The sequence below is a fragment of the Felis catus genome, chromosome F2 (assembly GCF_018350175.1).
Source record: "Felis catus isolate Fca126 chromosome F2, F.catus_Fca126_mat1.0, whole genome shotgun sequence".
NCBI lineage: Eukaryota > Metazoa > Chordata > Mammalia > Carnivora > Felidae > Felis > Felis catus.
This window is the reverse complement of record NC_058385.1, coordinates 16326320-16343564: the sequence shown is the minus strand read 5'-3', so window position 1 is coordinate 16343564 and position 17245 is coordinate 16326320. Positions and strand designations below refer to the sequence as shown.

General features: G+C 36.5%; 1 protein-coding gene across 3 annotated transcripts in view; it reads left to right on the top strand.

Annotated features, from left to right (window-relative positions):
- PDE7A (phosphodiesterase 7A) overlaps window positions 1-17245 on the top strand; it is a 129130-nt gene that overhangs the window by 79351 nt on the left and 32534 nt on the right. For all 3 annotated transcript variants that reach the window (XM_011291371.4, XM_023248551.2, XM_011291372.4), the window contains exons 4-5: window positions 13857-14008; window positions 15967-16030. In XM_011291371.4, coding sequence (XP_011289673.1) covers window positions 13857-14008; window positions 15967-16030 — 216 coding nt within the window. The remainder of the gene's footprint in view (window positions 1-13856; window positions 14009-15966; window positions 16031-17245) is intronic.

Genomic DNA, 17245 nt, shown 5'->3' with positions numbered 1-17245 from the left:
ATAGGTATTACAGTTTTTCTGCCTTGAGTTTTTGTCATTTGGATTGTCTGTTCTCATAAATCCTTCTCTTAAGGCCCCAGTATGATTTGTCATAGGCCTTATCATACAAGTTTTGACTTTGAGTCTTTCTGAAAGAGTATGAAGAAGCCACAGAAGAAAATCAGTTCAACACAGAAATACCTTAAATATGGAAACAATGTCCAGCCTCACTACCAATCAAACAAATTCCTATCAAATTTAGGAGCTTAAACTATCAGCTAAAGTGCTGGTGATAGTTACTTTGTTAGAGACTCTAGGGGGCAATTCCTCGGTATGCATCAAGAATTTTAAACATTTTTTTCTTTGTTTTCACCACTGGAAATGTATGCAAAGGGAATAATCATTGGTAAATGTTAATGTATGTACAAAGATGTTCACTTTGGTTTTGTTTATAATAGGGAAATGTATTAAATTGTGGTATTAGTGACTGAAATATTTAGGAGTAAAAGACCAGAATGTTTATAATCTACCCTCAGATGTTCAGAAGAAGAAACGTCCATGGACACTCTCTGCAAATATTAAAGCAATGGAAAAAAATGTTAACAATGGCAAATCTGAGTAAAGGGTATTCCTTGTACTATTTTTAGTTTAGTTTACAACCTTTTGTATTTTATACCTGTATTTTGAAATGATCTCCAAACAAAAAAGGTTGGTAATTAAATTATATGTAAGCTTATTAAAAATGAAGGGTTTATAATCAGAATATATATGTTAATTAACTGGTATTGGACCAGTTCTATGGTTGCTTATTACAGAACTGTGGGAATTCAAACTTTGGGAAGATGATTAAAAACTTACTTGTACTCATGTTACAGAGGGATTTTGATGGTCGCCAGTCGTCTTTGCCAAGAAGTGTTTCCCAAAGATCTGGTTTTAACCTGTAATCAGGGTTAGTCTGGCATGTTTATTGCAATGATTCTACTTTAATCAATAAATTCTCCTACATTTTTAAGTTAAATCTTTCCTGAAATGGATGTATCATACAGAAGCATTGTTCTTAACTAGATTTTTTTCCTTTTTCTTTTGTCTCTAATGCTTTTAGTGGGCTGTTCATGCTAAGTTCTTTGTGAATTTATCAGGTATTATCTTGGTTCTGTGGGGCAAGAAATCAAAAACTTTGCCCAGATATCATCTCTCACTGAAGAGATTTTTCTGAAGCAATCTTTTACCTTTGTTTTTGTTCTTATTAACTTCTGTGTTATATAGCACATAAGGTAATATGTATCATACATATGAAAATGTTGGTGCTAACACTTTTTTGAGACCCACTGACAAATTTCAGCTTTCATCCCATTCTTAAAAGATCCCTAACTTTCAGACCTGTTCTGTCTGGGAGTTACTCCTACTAAGGTACAGATTTCTGGTCCTCGCTTTAAAAACTGATTCTTGATGTCCTTCATTCAACTAATTTGAACCTGTTTGGTCTCCCAATTTTATGGTGTGAAAATTCTATGTTTGAGGCACCTAGTGACAATGAGCAATGTATAGCACTAACAAATTGGGAGGAAAAGATAAGGGGGGTGAGAAGGAGGGAGAGAGGAATTGTTTGATCAGAGAGAGCAAGGGGCTGATGGAGACATGGGGCTGACAGGAGAGTAGTTTCTGCTGAAACTGTGTGTCCCTAACATGAGCTCCTGTGCTCTGGAGCATCATTCCTTGATGTGATGGCTTCTCATGTTTCTGCTTTCACTCAGCTCTAAAGATCACCAGGAGACTCCCATTTCACTTACCTCCTTGTGAGTAAGGTGGCTTACTTTCAGTAGGCTGGATTAAAAGCCCCAAATATTCCTACAAATATTTTTCTATACCTGGTCTCTTGAAATACAATATTTTGAGTCTTCAGTTTATTGGACTTGATGAAATGAATTCTGTATTGACATTTTGTCAGAATTTGTCCCTCGTTTCCTCCTAAAATTGTATGTCCCTCAATTTAATAAGTCATTCTTTTAGTTACACCTTATTTTTAGCTTATATAATAAATACTAATATCTTTAAAATGTAAAAGAACTATTAAAACACTGCATGTGCACTCAGAAAATCGGGTGTGTCTTTTTAAAGATTCTGGGATGATTATCAACTAGTAACAGAAGCTGCCAGCTTGACAGTTACTTCTTTTCATGGAATTCACCAAAGCTTACTGACGTCATCCAGACTGGAAGGCACGGTCTCTCTGCCAATATCAGACAAGAAGTAATACAAGGAATATGGTTGTTGGGTTTTTTTTACAGCTTTTTTTTTCATGTCTACGCAAATGCAGTTTTTTCCATTTTCTTTTACTCCTGGCACATGGTAATGTTTCAGTCCATGTAAATGTGTTTTACCCATTATCTTGAGCTTTTTATTCATTTTAGCACTTTACTCCACCCCATAATAGGGCAGCAAGGGAACTTGCCAGGATATTTATATTGTAGTCTAAAAGCTTTTAAATTTGTAGGCTTTTAGTCATAATTCGTTTTTTTGTTCCTGGCCTCTGGCAGCTTCTGGCTAACAGTAGAGGGTGAATATAATTTTGTTGCATCAAATTGACTAAAACTGTATCTTCTACCAGTTAGATTTTATAGGGTCCTACTTATAGCTCTCTAAGTATGATATGAACTATTAACCAGATTCAGGCTGGTTACTGACTTTCTGTTGAATCAAATGTCTCATGTTGTCTTTATTGTAATGACTTTCTATGAAAAGATATAAAACTCCTTAAACTTTTTCTGAGATCCTCATGTGTGTTTGATTTGGGATTGTTTCCTGTCTTCCTAACAGGGCTGTGTTAGACCTCAGTACCTGTTTTATACTGAGTTATATGATCAGAAAGAACATCTGTTTGTATGTGTTTTGAGTTTAAAAGCTTGGGTCTCACTAATTTTATTGTCTTAGATGATCTCAGTCTTTAATGTGTAATAACTCCCATACAAAGGTAGATCCTGTTATATTTGGTAGCTTTTTCTGCTTCTTCCCTTTAAGTGTAAAAGTTGTTGCTTGGTGTTTCCCTCAGCCATGACTTTGTCTTTGTTACAGAATTTTTCTCATTATCTTTCCTATTGTACCACCTGGCCAGTACTTTACTATTTACAAGCATATTTTCTTCAGCCATTATTTGTTTGATCTGCTAACACAGCTATTCATCACTTGTAATTTAGTCTCATTCCAAATGAAGGCAAGCCAGCCTCTACTTACAGCTGTGGTGTTGTAGACTGAGGTCATCTTTTGCTGAGGTTTCTGTTAAATTTTAGTTTGTTCCCAATCATTCATCTGTCTTGAAATCACATGTGTAATATGTAACGTAAACAAACATGTCTATGATAGTTCACAGAGATATCACAAAAAACAAGAATCTTATGTCTTTTTTCCCTGTCTTTTTCATCATGAATGTTCCTACTTCCAATCCCCTGTACCACATGCCTACATTTAAAAACCACTGATTTTTGTTTCTTTGTCCCAAGTTGATAGAACATTCTGTCCCCTAGATATCTTCTCTAACTTCAAAGCATAAATTAGGGAGCTGATATGGAATGGACATTAATCTTAATACATTTTAATGGTCTAATTGTACCTAGGAGAACTGGGGGAATAGGAGATTCAACTTTAGGCTTTATTTTACCTGTTACACTTAAGTCTTTGTTCTTTCCTTTTTTTTTTTTTTTTTTTTTGTCTGTCTTTCTCAGTTCACTAATAAGGTAATTAAAAATGTAATGAATAAGGAGCTATCTTCAAGTCCTGAGTTTGAACATAAGAGGGATCCAACATATCATATATCCCGTCTCTGAAGGGGGGAAATGCCTAATCCATAACAATAATAACAATAATCTTATAATCTTTTAAAAGAGTTTTATACCAATTATTTTATCCTGTCAAAGTGAACATTGAATTCCATAAACTAAGTTTATAAGAATTGCTTAAGGGAAAGAATATTGATTGTACAGCTTATTCTCATATTAACATTGATCTGGTTTTAGATTATGAGTAGCTCGTTTATTTCTTTGATTTGCATTAAAGCTTGGACTGTTTATATATTCATTTTAAAATAATAACATTTTACATGCAAAATATGCATATTTTGAAATCTTTTAAATATGTGCATTTATTTCTATAGTACATAAAAGTATGCTGTGGTCTTCAGGATGAAGTATGCTATCATGAAGAATAAATTTGGTTTTGTTAAAATAAGTAATGTGAGGTCATGTGTTTAAAAATATTTGAACGTGAGGGACGCCTGGGTGGCTCAGTCAGTTAAGCGTCCAACTTCAGCTCAGGTCATGATCTCATGGTTTGTGAGTTCAAGCCCCGTGTCGGGCTCTGTGCTGACAGCGTAGAGCCTGGAGCCTGCTTTGGATTCTATGTCTCCTCTCTCTGCCCCTCCCATGCTCATGCTCTGTCTCTCTCTGTCTCTCAATAAATAGACACTAAAAAAATTAAAAATATTTTAACTTGAAGCTAATACAGTGTTATAGGTCAATTATACCTTAACTAAAAACAAATTTGATACCTATGATAACTATAGCTATTAAGTGTTGTTTATTCTTTCCCAAAAAAGACATATTGCATGTATTGTTTAATTTTTACAACAGTCCTATGATGACTATTTTACAGTGAGGAAATGGTAAAGACCTTAAATAACTTTCCTAATGTCACGAAACTAGTAGAAGTGGCAGAACTGGGATTTAGACTCAGGTGTGTAACTCCAAAGCTCATGTATTTATCTACTCTGCTGTACTGCCTCTGCATATCAGCATGTACTGCTCTACTAAAGGCCATTGCTTTATGCACATAGCTATTTTCTTCCTCATTTATCCACACATGCCAAGTGTAGATGTTCTTACAAGAAAATTTGTCCCATAGACATAGATAAGTAATTATTCAGTATTTTAACAATAACCTTTCAGATATGGCTTCTGGTGTGTGTGTGTGTGTGTGTGTGTGTGTTTAGGAAAATTAAAGGAGAGGTTAGAATATAGAATGCCTTCAGGTTTTTTTATTCCATTACCATTTCACATGACATTGCCCTAGACTACAGTTAAAACTGAATTTAAAAAACATTGTTTAAATAGTCTCCAAGGGTAATTCATGATTATATGCATCTAAGTGATTTTTAGGATTTTAAGGTGGCAGATATAGTGACTACAAGGCTCCCTCTTGTGGACCATTAAAGCAAGTAGCCGTCAAGTCTCAAGATCCAAAGCCTTTCCTGTTAAAAACCTCTTTTGTATAACAACTGTCAGTGACATCTTTTGCCATGCTACTTGAATGATAGAGAAGTGAGTCTGGGACTGTCAGGAGTAATACTGCTCAACACGTGTGATTCTCCGGCCCTTTTGTTTCCTTAACCTATTGCCTGTATCTCCTTTCCCCTTTCTAATATTAGGGGAAAACATTGTTTCTAAATTTGCCTGCTATCCCATATTTCATTTTTTTGCCTCAGAGAATCTAAGAATGGATGGCTGGAAGTAATTCCCATGATCATCAAGTAACAACACTCATTTAATTTTTTGGAAGTTGATTAGTTTGTTCATGGTCACATAGTGAGGTAATGTTATATTTTAGAAGAGAACCAACAGAGCTAACGGCTCTTTAACAGTAACTTGATTAATTCGCTGAGCCCTGTTGGCTTTCTAAGCTGGTCTGGAATGTAGGTAACCATGTAAACTAGAACAACCCTGGGACTTACAATAAATAGTCGTGGCCTGGTGGAAGCTGGGCTTTAATAAAGACAATTTTAATCTACTGTGTATTATGCTTTGAAATAAATAATGGCACACCTTATGTTACAGAGAGAGCCCATGACAGTATTGGTAGTAGGGTCAGATTTTACATAATATGCTTAGAGGGTGAGCTTTTCAGTAACAGTCTGAATGAGGGTACTAGTCAAATTCTCAGTCACTCATTCCTGTTTCCAGTTCCCCATGTATTCTTTTTTATATATTCCTAAATGATATCTACTTATTCAACTTGATACTCTTTTTTTCTCTGTAGTGGTCTTTCCTTGTTTCAATATAAGACTTTTCTTTCTAATCGTTATAGGGAATCTGTGTATGTATGTGTGTAGAGGGGGAAGAGTGGGAGGGAAGCAAACCTGAGGAAACTAAAAATTTCCATCTTAAAATGATCTCATCATGCTTTATCCTTGATTTATAGTTACTGATCCCTTAGATCATATTTTGGAAACTATTCTAGGACAGTTTTGGAAGGCTCTCTCACTTTCTTTTAATGTTTACTTATTTTTGAGAGAGAGAGAGAGAGAGACAGCACGAGTGGGTGAGGGGCAGAGAGAGGGGGAGACACAGAATCTGAAGCAGGCTCCAGGCTCTGAGCTGTCAGCACAGGGTCTGACGCGGGACTCAGACCCACAAACCGCCAGATCATGACCTGCACTGCAGTAGGATGCTTAACTGACTGAGCCACCCAGGCGCCCCTCTAATTTTCTTTTAGAAAACTTATTCTCCAGTTTGGCAGTGTGTTTTAGAAGCCATTGAAATGTGCTCCAATGTGTTTGTTCTACTTCTGAGGGTGTATTCCAAGGGAATCAACTAGGATATGTGGAAAGGTATAGTTATAAGAATGTTTATTACAGAATTGTAAGAAAAATAAAAGAAACAGCCCAGAAGCAAAAAGAGTAAGTAATTATGATAATTTCATACTTTGGAATAATGAGCACCTCACAGAAAAATGTTACTTCAAATTGATGAAAATTGTGACGATTTTTTGTTTTAATTCTCAGGTTAGCTAACATACAGTGTAGTCTTGGCTTCAGGAGTGGAATCCGGTGATTCATCACTTACATATAACACCCAGTGCTCCTCCCAACAAGTGCCCTTCTCAATGCCCTTCACCCATTTTCCCCACCTCCCCACCCCCATCAACCCTCAGTTCTCTGTATTTAAGAGTCTCTTCTGGTTTGCCTCCCTCTCTGTTTTTATCTTGTTTTTCCTACCCTTCTCCCATGTTCATTTGTTAAGTGTCTCAAATTCCACATATGAGTGAAATCATGTGATATCTGTCTGTCTCTGACTAGACTTATTTCGCTTAGCATAATATCCTCCAGTTCCATCCACGTTGTTGTAAATGGCAAGATTTCATTCTTTTTCATCACTGAGTAGTATTCTATTGTGTGTGTGTGTCTGTGTGTGTGTCTGTGTCACATACCACATTTTCTTTTTTTTTTAATTAATAATTTTTTAATGTTTATTCAGTTTTGAAAGACCGAGAGAGCGGGAGACACAGAATCTGAAGCAGGCTCCAGGCTCTTGAGCTGTCAGCACTGAGCCTGATGCAGGACTCGAATCCAGGAACTGAGATCATGACCTGAGCCACAGTTGGCCGCTTAACCAACTGAGCCACCAAGGCGCCCCTATACACCACATTTTCTTAATTCATTCATCAGGTGATGGACATTTAAGTTCTTTCCATAATTTGGCTATTGTTGAAAGTGCTGCTATAAACATTGGGGTACAAGTGCCCCTATGTATCAGCACTCCTGTATCCCTTGGGTAAATTCCTAGCAGTGCTATTGCTGGGTCATAGGGTAGTTCTATTTTTAATTTTTTGAGGAACTTCTGTGCTGTTTTCCAGAGTGGCTGCACAAGTTTGCATTCCCACCAGCAGTGCAAGAGGGTTCCCATTTTTCCAACATCCTCGCCAGCATTTGTTGTTTCCTGAGTTGTTAATTTTAGTCATTCTGACTGGTGTGAGATGGTATATCTCAGTGTGGTTTTGATTTGTATTTCCCTGATGATGAGTGTCATTGAGCATCTTTTCATGTGTCTGTTTGCCATCTGGACATCTTCTTTGGAAAGTGTCTGTTCATGTCTTCTGCCCTTTTCTTCACTGGATTATTTGTTTTCTTGGGTGTTGACTTTGTTCAGTTCTTTACAGATTTTTGATACCAGCCCTTTATCCGATATGTCATTTGCAAATATCTTCTCCCATTCTGTTGGTTACTTTTTAGTCTTGTTGATTGTTTCCTTTGCAGTGCAGAAGCTTTTTATCTTGATGAGGTCCCAATAGTTAATTTTTTTGCTTTTATTTCCCTTGCCTTTGGAGACATGTCAAGTAAGAAATTGCTGCAGCCGAGGTCAAAGAGGTTGTAGTCTGTTTTGTCCTGTAGAATTTTGATGGTTTCCTGTTCTCACATTTAGGTCTTTCATCCATTTTGAGTTTATTTTTATGGTGTAAGAAAGTGTGACTGAATTTTGTACCACTCACTTAAAAAATTAAATGAAATGGGGCACCTGGGTGGCTCAGTCAGATAAGCATCGACTTCAGCTCAGGTCATGATCTCACAGCTCATGAGTTCGAGCCCCACACCAGGCTTTGTGCTGACAGCTCAGAGCCTGGAGCCTGCTTCGGATTCTGCCTCCCTCTCTCTGCCCCTGCCCCGCTTGCACTCTGTCTCTGTTAATAAATAACCATTAAAATTTTTTTTGATTAAATGAAGCAATAGCCATAAAGAACAAATTGAACTCAGGGAATAGATAATAAGGCAAGATAAAAAAAAAGTGGTTGAAACATGTATATTCAGAATCAAGAAAGAGTAGAAACAAGGGGTACCTGGGTGGCTCAGTCAGTTAAACATCTGACTCTTTGGCTCAAGTCATGATCTCACAGTTCATGAGATTGAACCATGCATGGGACTCTGTGCTGACAGCACAGAGCCTGCTTGGGATTTTCTCTCTCCCTGTCTCTCTGCCCCTCCCCTGCTTGCTTGCTCGCTCGCTCCCTCAAAATAAATAAATATTTAGGAAAAAAACAATAGAAGCAAAAGTCCAAATATATCACAGAAATGAAGGCATTTGGTAGGACCAAAGGTGTAGAATATGCAGTAACCAAGATAATGAGCATAGGGGATAGAAATGAGAAAAGCGATCTGCAGTCACACCACCCTGAGTGCACCCAATCTTGTCTGATCTCAGAAGCTAAGCAGGGTTAGGAAAAATAAGAAAGCAAACAAAACAAATAAATGATTAAAACGAATTGGAGAGGAAGTGAGATACAGATGATAGGTAAAGTCGTTTCAACATAACAGTTTAGTCTCTGAATAATAAAGCTAAAATAGTGGAACACAATAAATATTTAGCGATACCATTCAAGAAAACTCTTCGTAAGTAACAGAAGAGTTAAAATGACATATTGAAGGAGCACACCATGTATCAGGGGAAAATGATCCAGAATGGTTCACAGTGGGGTATATCTTAGCAAAGTCATTGGACTTTAAAATCAAGAGAGTTTCTGTGGGTGGCCATGGCAAAAGACCAAGTCACTAAAGGGGGGAAGTAAAGGGTTTGCCTCAGACTTTGCAAACCTCAATGCCAGAAGATAATGAATCAGTACTTTGAAATACACTCCAGGAAGGAAAATGAAAGACAAGAATTTATATTTAGTCAAGCTGTCTGTCAAATACAAAGACTACCATTCAAAGATATATTGTTTGTGAGATACATTATTATCATGAAAGAAAAAGTATATACTCCGTCAACTAACAAACATTGGGAAAGGGAAAGTAGGATATAGAGTCATTTCCTTGCGTGTAATAACAAAATATTAAAGGATGATGTCTTAAGCTGACAAATCAAGAAGTGGAAATATAAGCATATTTTACAAAATGAAGGTATTTTTTGAAAATTGTAAAGTTGTAGCAACGCTCTTCAGGGCAGTACTGGTTAAACAGATTATGGTTCATCCATATCATGAAATACTTGATTGCCTCATAAAAAAATGAGGAAGGTCTCTATGTACTGATAGGGAAGGAGCGCCAAGATAAAAAGCAAGATGCAGAACATATAATGGAATATATGGTACCATTTATGTAAAAGGAGTAGAAAAATAGTATATAAGGATTTCATACATTTGATCAAAAAACTCAGGAAAAATACACAAGAATCTTTAAGAAAAAAATTATCTTGGGGGAAGGCTTGGGAGGTGGTTGGATGGATGACTGGGTAGGGGTTAGGTTCGGGTTTGTTCTTTTTTTTTTTAATGTTTATTTATTTATTTTGAGAGAGAGCATGCACATGCATGAGTGGGTCAGGGGCAGAGAGAGAGAGGGGGGGAGGGAGAGAGAATCCCAAGCAGGCTCCACACTGTCAGCGTGGAGCCTGATTTGGGGCTCAGACTCAAGAACATGAAATCATGACCTGAGCCAAAATCAAGAGTTGGATGCTTCACCAACTGAGCCACCCAGGTGCCCTTCCTTTTCATTTTTGTAGTGCAAATGCATTACATATTACTAATTAGACTAATGGAAATATCAAATATTCTCTTCCTCCTTCCCCCAAATTCTGGTCCCGTATTGTCTTAAGCAAAGCTCTGAGGTAGTTTTAGCTGCTATCTCTACAAGGTGTCATGGGATTTTCATTCTTTCCAGAATGTAATCTTCTTAAGTAATCTTCCCCAGGCCTTCTAGGTGCAGAAAACACTGTTCTGTGATTGATTTGCTATTTCATCTGGACAGGTTCTCTGTCCTTTCTTAGATTGTCTGCAAAATAATCAGTACTTATTAAGGCTGGTTCTGTCATTAAATGAAACTCTGTTTCTTATCCTTTGTGTAGGTTATTTATGGGATTGGTCTTGCTGGATGCATTGGGCTCCTATGAGTGAGCATTTCCCCTTGAGTTAGTGTCTAATATTCATTCTCAACTTAATATGGTCAAAACAGAACTCTTGATAACATGTACCAACTTTAGAACTCTATGAAATAGGAAGATACGAATTACATTTAGTTTTTGTTTTTTTCATTTAAGGAAGGTGAGACATTAAGAGGTTGTGACTTGTCAAAAATTACTCAGAAAATAGGAGTAAGGCAGGGGCAAGGAAGGTGCTGCCAGACTGCCAGATGTCTTAACCATTGATAATGTGAATCCTGCCTTGTTGATATGAGGATTTAGCATGGTGGACTGAGTTATTGAGGTTTTCCCCTCAAGTGAGGCTAATTTGTTTTTTGGTCCTTCTGCAGTTATGCTCCCAAAGAGAATCTCACACTTATTTCCAGGGTGCATGAGTTTGGATATATAATTGGAAAGCAGTGATGCTACTATTATTAGTGTATACATGTATGCACACACATATATGCACATAGTGATTCAGTATAATTGCCAGTGACAAAACTGTTACCTTTTGTGATTTAAGATCACTTGAAGGGAATGCTCATGAAATCATGCTCATGACTTTGAACTCTTTTCCATAATGAATAGAAGACATTCTGCAACATTTTCTAGAAGTTTTCTAAATGCTTTGGTTCTAATGCATTAATTGTATTGCATTTCTACTTTGGTTTCTAAAGTTGTGTGTGTAAAATGGGGGCGATAGTCTTGTCATCTTCACAGGATTGTTGTGATCACTAAATGGGATAGCTTATGTGAATGCGCTTTTGTAAAACTGTAAGGTGCCTTATCAAAACAGAGATGGTGGTGCCAGTATACGCTAATTAGTCTCACCTGTTCCTCATATGTTCCTACCATTCAACTCTGTCCCTTCCTGATTCACTCTTTTCTAAGAGTAGGACTAAAAGGATCATATTAGACTTAAATTCGTGTACCTTAGCTTTTTTCCCCTCTGTGTTTCTTTTTCTGCATGCGTTCGTCTACGTAAAGACAATTTTGAATGATGTCATACAGAATCTTACACTTAATAATTAAACAATAGAGATATAATAAAAACCTATGCGTAATAGTGTGGACACAGGCTTTGTAAACAGACAGTTCTGTGTTTTAAAATCCACTTATCCTATGTTGGCTGTGTGACCTTGGACAGGTTACTTAATCTCTTGTAGACTCAGTGTTCTCATGTGTAAAAATGAATGATAATATTTATCTTTTGACATTGTTGCGGACTAAATGAGGTACTTTTTGCAAAGCACTTTGGAACATTGTTTTCACAGAACACTTAGTGTACCCTCATGTCCTCAAACATGCAAATTCTAGTTCAGACATAATCACTTGATTAGTAGTTTTGCCATTTTTGTTGTACTCCTTTTAATGTAAGTTACATTGATAAAGATCAGAAATTTAACTCCACAGTTGCTCTAAAAACTTTCTATTTTAGATTCACTGGAATGAAAAATGAGTACATTATGAAAAATGTACATAACAGTGTATATTACTTTATTTCTGGCTTATGTGAGTATATGGGAGCCTGAAAACTCATCAGCTATTTCAAAACGAGGATGCATTTATTCATTATATTTTACATATACCTAGCTGGTGCTATTATTAGCATTTGGAATAAAGAGATAAAAAAAAAAAGTAGTTCTTGGCTACATTGGAGGTCACCATTTGTCAAAGGAGACAGGTAAATAAGTGGTTATAATCCAATATCAGAAGTAGTCTGATAGAGGTCTGCACAGAGAGCTTTGAGAACCCAGAGGAGGCACCTCCCACTTCTACATGGGGAGTGTGCGTGCAGTCGTTCAGATGTGCCTCCAGGGAAAATGACATCTGAGTCACATCTGGAACAAGCCAGAACCTGTAACATGAAGCCTTTTCTTCAGACTAAGGACATGAATTCATTTTAAGATGATGTGGAGCCAATGAGTACTTTTATTTAAAGCAACATGAGGGGCACCTGGGTGGCTCAGTCAGTTGGGCGTCCGACTTCGGCGCAGGTCATGATCTCACCATCAGTGAGTTCGGGCCCTATGTCAGGCTCTGTGCTGACAGCTTGGAGCCTGGAGTCTGCTCTGGATTCTGTGTCTCCCTGTCTCTGTGCCCCTCCCCTGCTCGTGCTCTCTCTCAAAAATTAAAAAAAAATAATAATAAAGCAACATGAATGGATTGGGAATTTAGGATAACTACCTGGAAGCATACCTCCAAGCAGTGGCATCACATCAGTTTTATCATCATCTGCATTGCAACCAGTTACTTAATATATCCAGCTCATGGATACCTTATCTCACTCAATCCAGCACCCTTTGAACTGCATATTAATTGCCATTATTCTATAGATATGAAAACACAGGGTAATACAGGTTAATAGAGGAGTTAGTGACTGGATGCATAAGGGAGAGTATGTTTGATCACCTGCCATTCTTCCTGGTGGGTTTAAGTTAACAGAAGTTAAGATGAGAGATGATAATTGTTGATCCTTAGTCTCCTTTTTCATGTGTTTTATATATTATGAGCATTTCACTGAATTTAGTTTGATTCTAGAGTTTAAAGATAACATGTGTTCCCTAGAAGATGGCTTTTAACCCAAGTCTGTTACTTCGTCTGGTACTTAAGGAAACTGGTTTGTTCTAACACTAGAGGAAAAAATGGTTGTGTTAAACTTGCTCTTCCTTAGAATTTTTCATCTTACAGGATTTTTGTCTCTATTCTTTAGAATTCTTAATAGAATATGTTACTTAATTTTCCAGTCCTTCTCCTTTTCCTCTAAATAAAATTATCTTAATATTTGAAATGATATCTCCTTAGGATTTCAGACGTAGTTGTGTAATTGTTAAATTCTCATATGTAACTGGGGACCTGGATTCTCAGTATGAAGGGTAGTTTGAAACTAGATTTTTGTCTTTCTTCTCCATAATGTCTATCGAGTATATTCAAGCAATAGAATGAGAGGTGATAATTCTTCAGAGTTAAAAACAAAACAAAAAACCTGATTATTAATCCAGCCACATTCCTCATTAGCTTTCCAACTCCTGTCAAAATTGACCGTTTACCCCTTCATTTTTAGTTCTTTAGTTGAAAATACAAATGAAGTACTTCTTCTCCTAGAAATGTGGTATAATGATTCGTTTTTTTAAAAAGGGTTTGTATGTAACTAGAAAGGAGTATAACAAAGATTGTGTGTGCACAGTTGCGACTTGCTATACTCACCTTTTACTTCTTTTATTTCAGCTCAATCTGAAATTGAAGTTTCTGTGTCTGCAAGAAATATCAGGAGGTTACTAAGTTTCCAGCGGTATCTTAGATCTTCTCGCTTTTTTCGCGGTACTACTGTTTCAAATTCTCTAAACATTTTAGATGATGATTATAATGGACAAGCCAAGGTGTGTATAACTTTTTCAAGAAAACATTAATTTTTGATAAGTTTCATGAGACCCTTTTTTTCCCATATGGGATTGACTTATTAGAACCTTTTTTTGTATGCAAAAATTAGTTAAGCCCATTATTCAGTTTTTCCTTTAGAGCGGGTGTTCATTTTATAATTAGGTATTACAGAGCAAGGGAAATCTCTGAAGTAACTAAAAGAATGAAAATGTTTTTGTTTATTGTAACAGTAAGTAACAAGTAGATCAGTAAACATTAAACTATAAAATCACACTGAATTTTAACTCTGGGAAGAATATTATGGCTATTCTGATCTAATGTCTATATGCTATACATAAAGAATCTATGACCTAAAGAGCATCAGGGACTGTTTGAGCTCACCCACTGTTTAGAGGTAAACCCAGCATAGGACGTTAGGTCTCATGACTTACAGTCAAATGATTTTTTATAGTCTCTTGCATCACTGAGCTATTTTGAGGGTTTATACATTTTCTAATTAAGCCCAGTGGTTGTGAGCATTATTTATATAGTTTAAAAGAAATGTCTTAATGAAGGTGGAGCTCAAATGAGCTTGTTTTTGACCAAATGAGAGTTTTTAATGATCTTATGTTTCTGACATTTTTTAAATTATTTTTTACCTAATATTTACAGGCCAGATTTTGTAAGTGTGTGTACATAGGGCTAAGGTACCTTCTTTACAATTACATTAAAGTGCAAAAAAAATTGTTTCCCTGTTTGTGAAAGAAATCTATAGAAAAGTGTTCATGCTTTCTTTAAATTGTAAAAAGTTTACAGGTTCTGCTTTTTAACATGAAAATATCGGGGCACCTGGCTAGCTCAGTCGGTTAAACGTCTGACTTCGGCTCAGGTCATGATCTCATAGTTCCTGGGTTTGAGCCTCCTGTCGGGCTCAGTGCTGACAGCTCAGAGTCTGGATCCTGCTTCAGATTCTGTGTCCCTCTCTCTCTCTGCCCCTCTCCCGCTTACACACGCACACATGCTCTCTCTCAAAAATAAACATTAAAAAAAATTAAAAATAAACAAAATGAGAATATTGATCTGTGTATGAGTGGTTGTTAGTACTATCAAATAATCACTATTAGTAAGAGTATTTCTTATGTCAATTTATTGATAGATGTGTACAACAGTGAACTTTCCACAAAAATTTCAGGTTACAAATATATAGTGTAAAAATATGAATTTGGTTTGGTTGTTGTGAGATTTATTTGCTCAACTGAAATACACATCAACTTAAATGTAATAAAGGCTATTAATTATTGTATAATGATATTTAAAGAATATAAATAAATACCTGTAAGTTGGGAGTGTTTTTTTTTTTTAAGAAAAGGAATGACAAATAAGCATAGTGTAGTATAGATTCAAGTGCCTAGGTTCCAGAATCAGACCACCTGAGTTAATTAATATCCCAGCTCTATTACTTTCTAGCTGAGCAAGTTAGTTACTTTTAGCCTGTTTCCCCATATATAAAGGAGGGTTAAAGACAACTCCTACTTCATAGTCTTGGTATGAATAGTAAGAGTAAGCAAAACACTTTTAACAGTACCTGGAATATAGTAAGTACTCAACTATTATAACTTATTTTTAAAATCTAATTTCTAGACCATGCCATGTATGAACCATATATGGTTCACGGTGTTGAATTATGTTAGAATTCTTGAAAAGTTCATGGGAGTATAGGAATGAATTGAAAGAAACAGTAACCTTACTTGTACATTCATTAATTGGAATACAAACTGTTTGGTTTTCCAAATGGAGATTACCCTTTGGACACTTTTTTGGAGCCAGTTGGAAAGGTCATGATTAAAAGGAGAATGATACTTTACATTTCTTAAAGTAAATCACTTTCCATTTTCACTAACTTCACTATGGACTATCTGTAAAAGACAGACTGTTACTGAACTTAAATTACAGTAGGAATGTTTGGTTTTCATTTCAGTGTATGCTGGAAAAAGTTGGAAATTGGAATTTTGATATCTTTCTATTTGATAGACTAACAAATGGTAAGTGAAGAGTTTGACTTACTCAAATTAATGTGTACTTTAGATTGCTGCATTGATGGTACAGTCACTCAGGGGGTTATTGCTTTCATTTACTTAGGTTATGAGCCCTCTGCTGCCAACAGAACATCATTTTGTCCCTTCTTTAGTGACTGATCTATAAGCTCAAAGAATCACTCTCATAATTTTGTCTTTTCATTACTCTTGGTTAGCAGTAATCAAAAGTCATCATCATCATCATCACTTGGCCATCCATCCCTAATTAATGCTACTGTTATAGATAACCGAAAGTGAAATTGTTACCTCATTATTTTGTTTTTCTGTTTTGGTTTCTTTTGGGTTGTGGTCATTTACAGTGACATCTTCTGATACTGTATTTCAGCTTTGATAGCCACAGATATGTGGTAGATTAATGACATTTTAAAGATACCCTTTCTTTTAACTTTATGATTCTCAGGCTTTTCTTTCTCTGTACACTTGAGAGATATGACATATGATCAACATTGGTTCCCTATGACATGGCGTCTTCATGGTTGGGTGGAGATGAGCTCGTAGCTTCTTTACGAGTCTTATCAGAATCTACAGAATATGAATGGTTTGAAAACACCAGGTGATTCTAATCTGTTTACCCCCTCCTGTGTTTTGTTTGGTTTTAGGGGCAAGGCTCATGTTTCCTTATTCTCTTTGGAACAGGATAAGGATTTCTTTTGAGAATCATTTTTATTTAGGGTAAAATTTTTGGCATAAAAAAATGGTAGAGGTTATTCAACTAGACCGTACTTGTCTAAATATCTTTTTGCTTGTCTAAATATCCTTTTAATAAGTGAAACAGGGGGCTCTTGGGTAGCTCAGTTGGTTAAGCATCTCACTCAATTTCGGCTCAGGTCATGATCTCATGATTCATGAGATTGAGCCCCACAGTGGGCTCTGTGCTGACTGTGGAGCCTGCTTGGGATTCTCTCTCCCTCTCTCTTCCCCTCCTGCACACACACACACACTCTCTCTCTCAAAATAAATAAATAAACCTTAATAAAAGTAAAGCAGATTGGAAAGTACACTGAGAGGAAGCCACTTCTGAGTGTTTAGAATGAAGTGGGCCACCTGGGTGGCTCAGTCAATTGAACATCCAACTCTTGATTTCCGCTCAGGTTGTGATCCCAGGGTTGTGGGATCGAGCCCTGAACCAGGCTCCACTCTGAGCATGGAACTTGCTTGAGA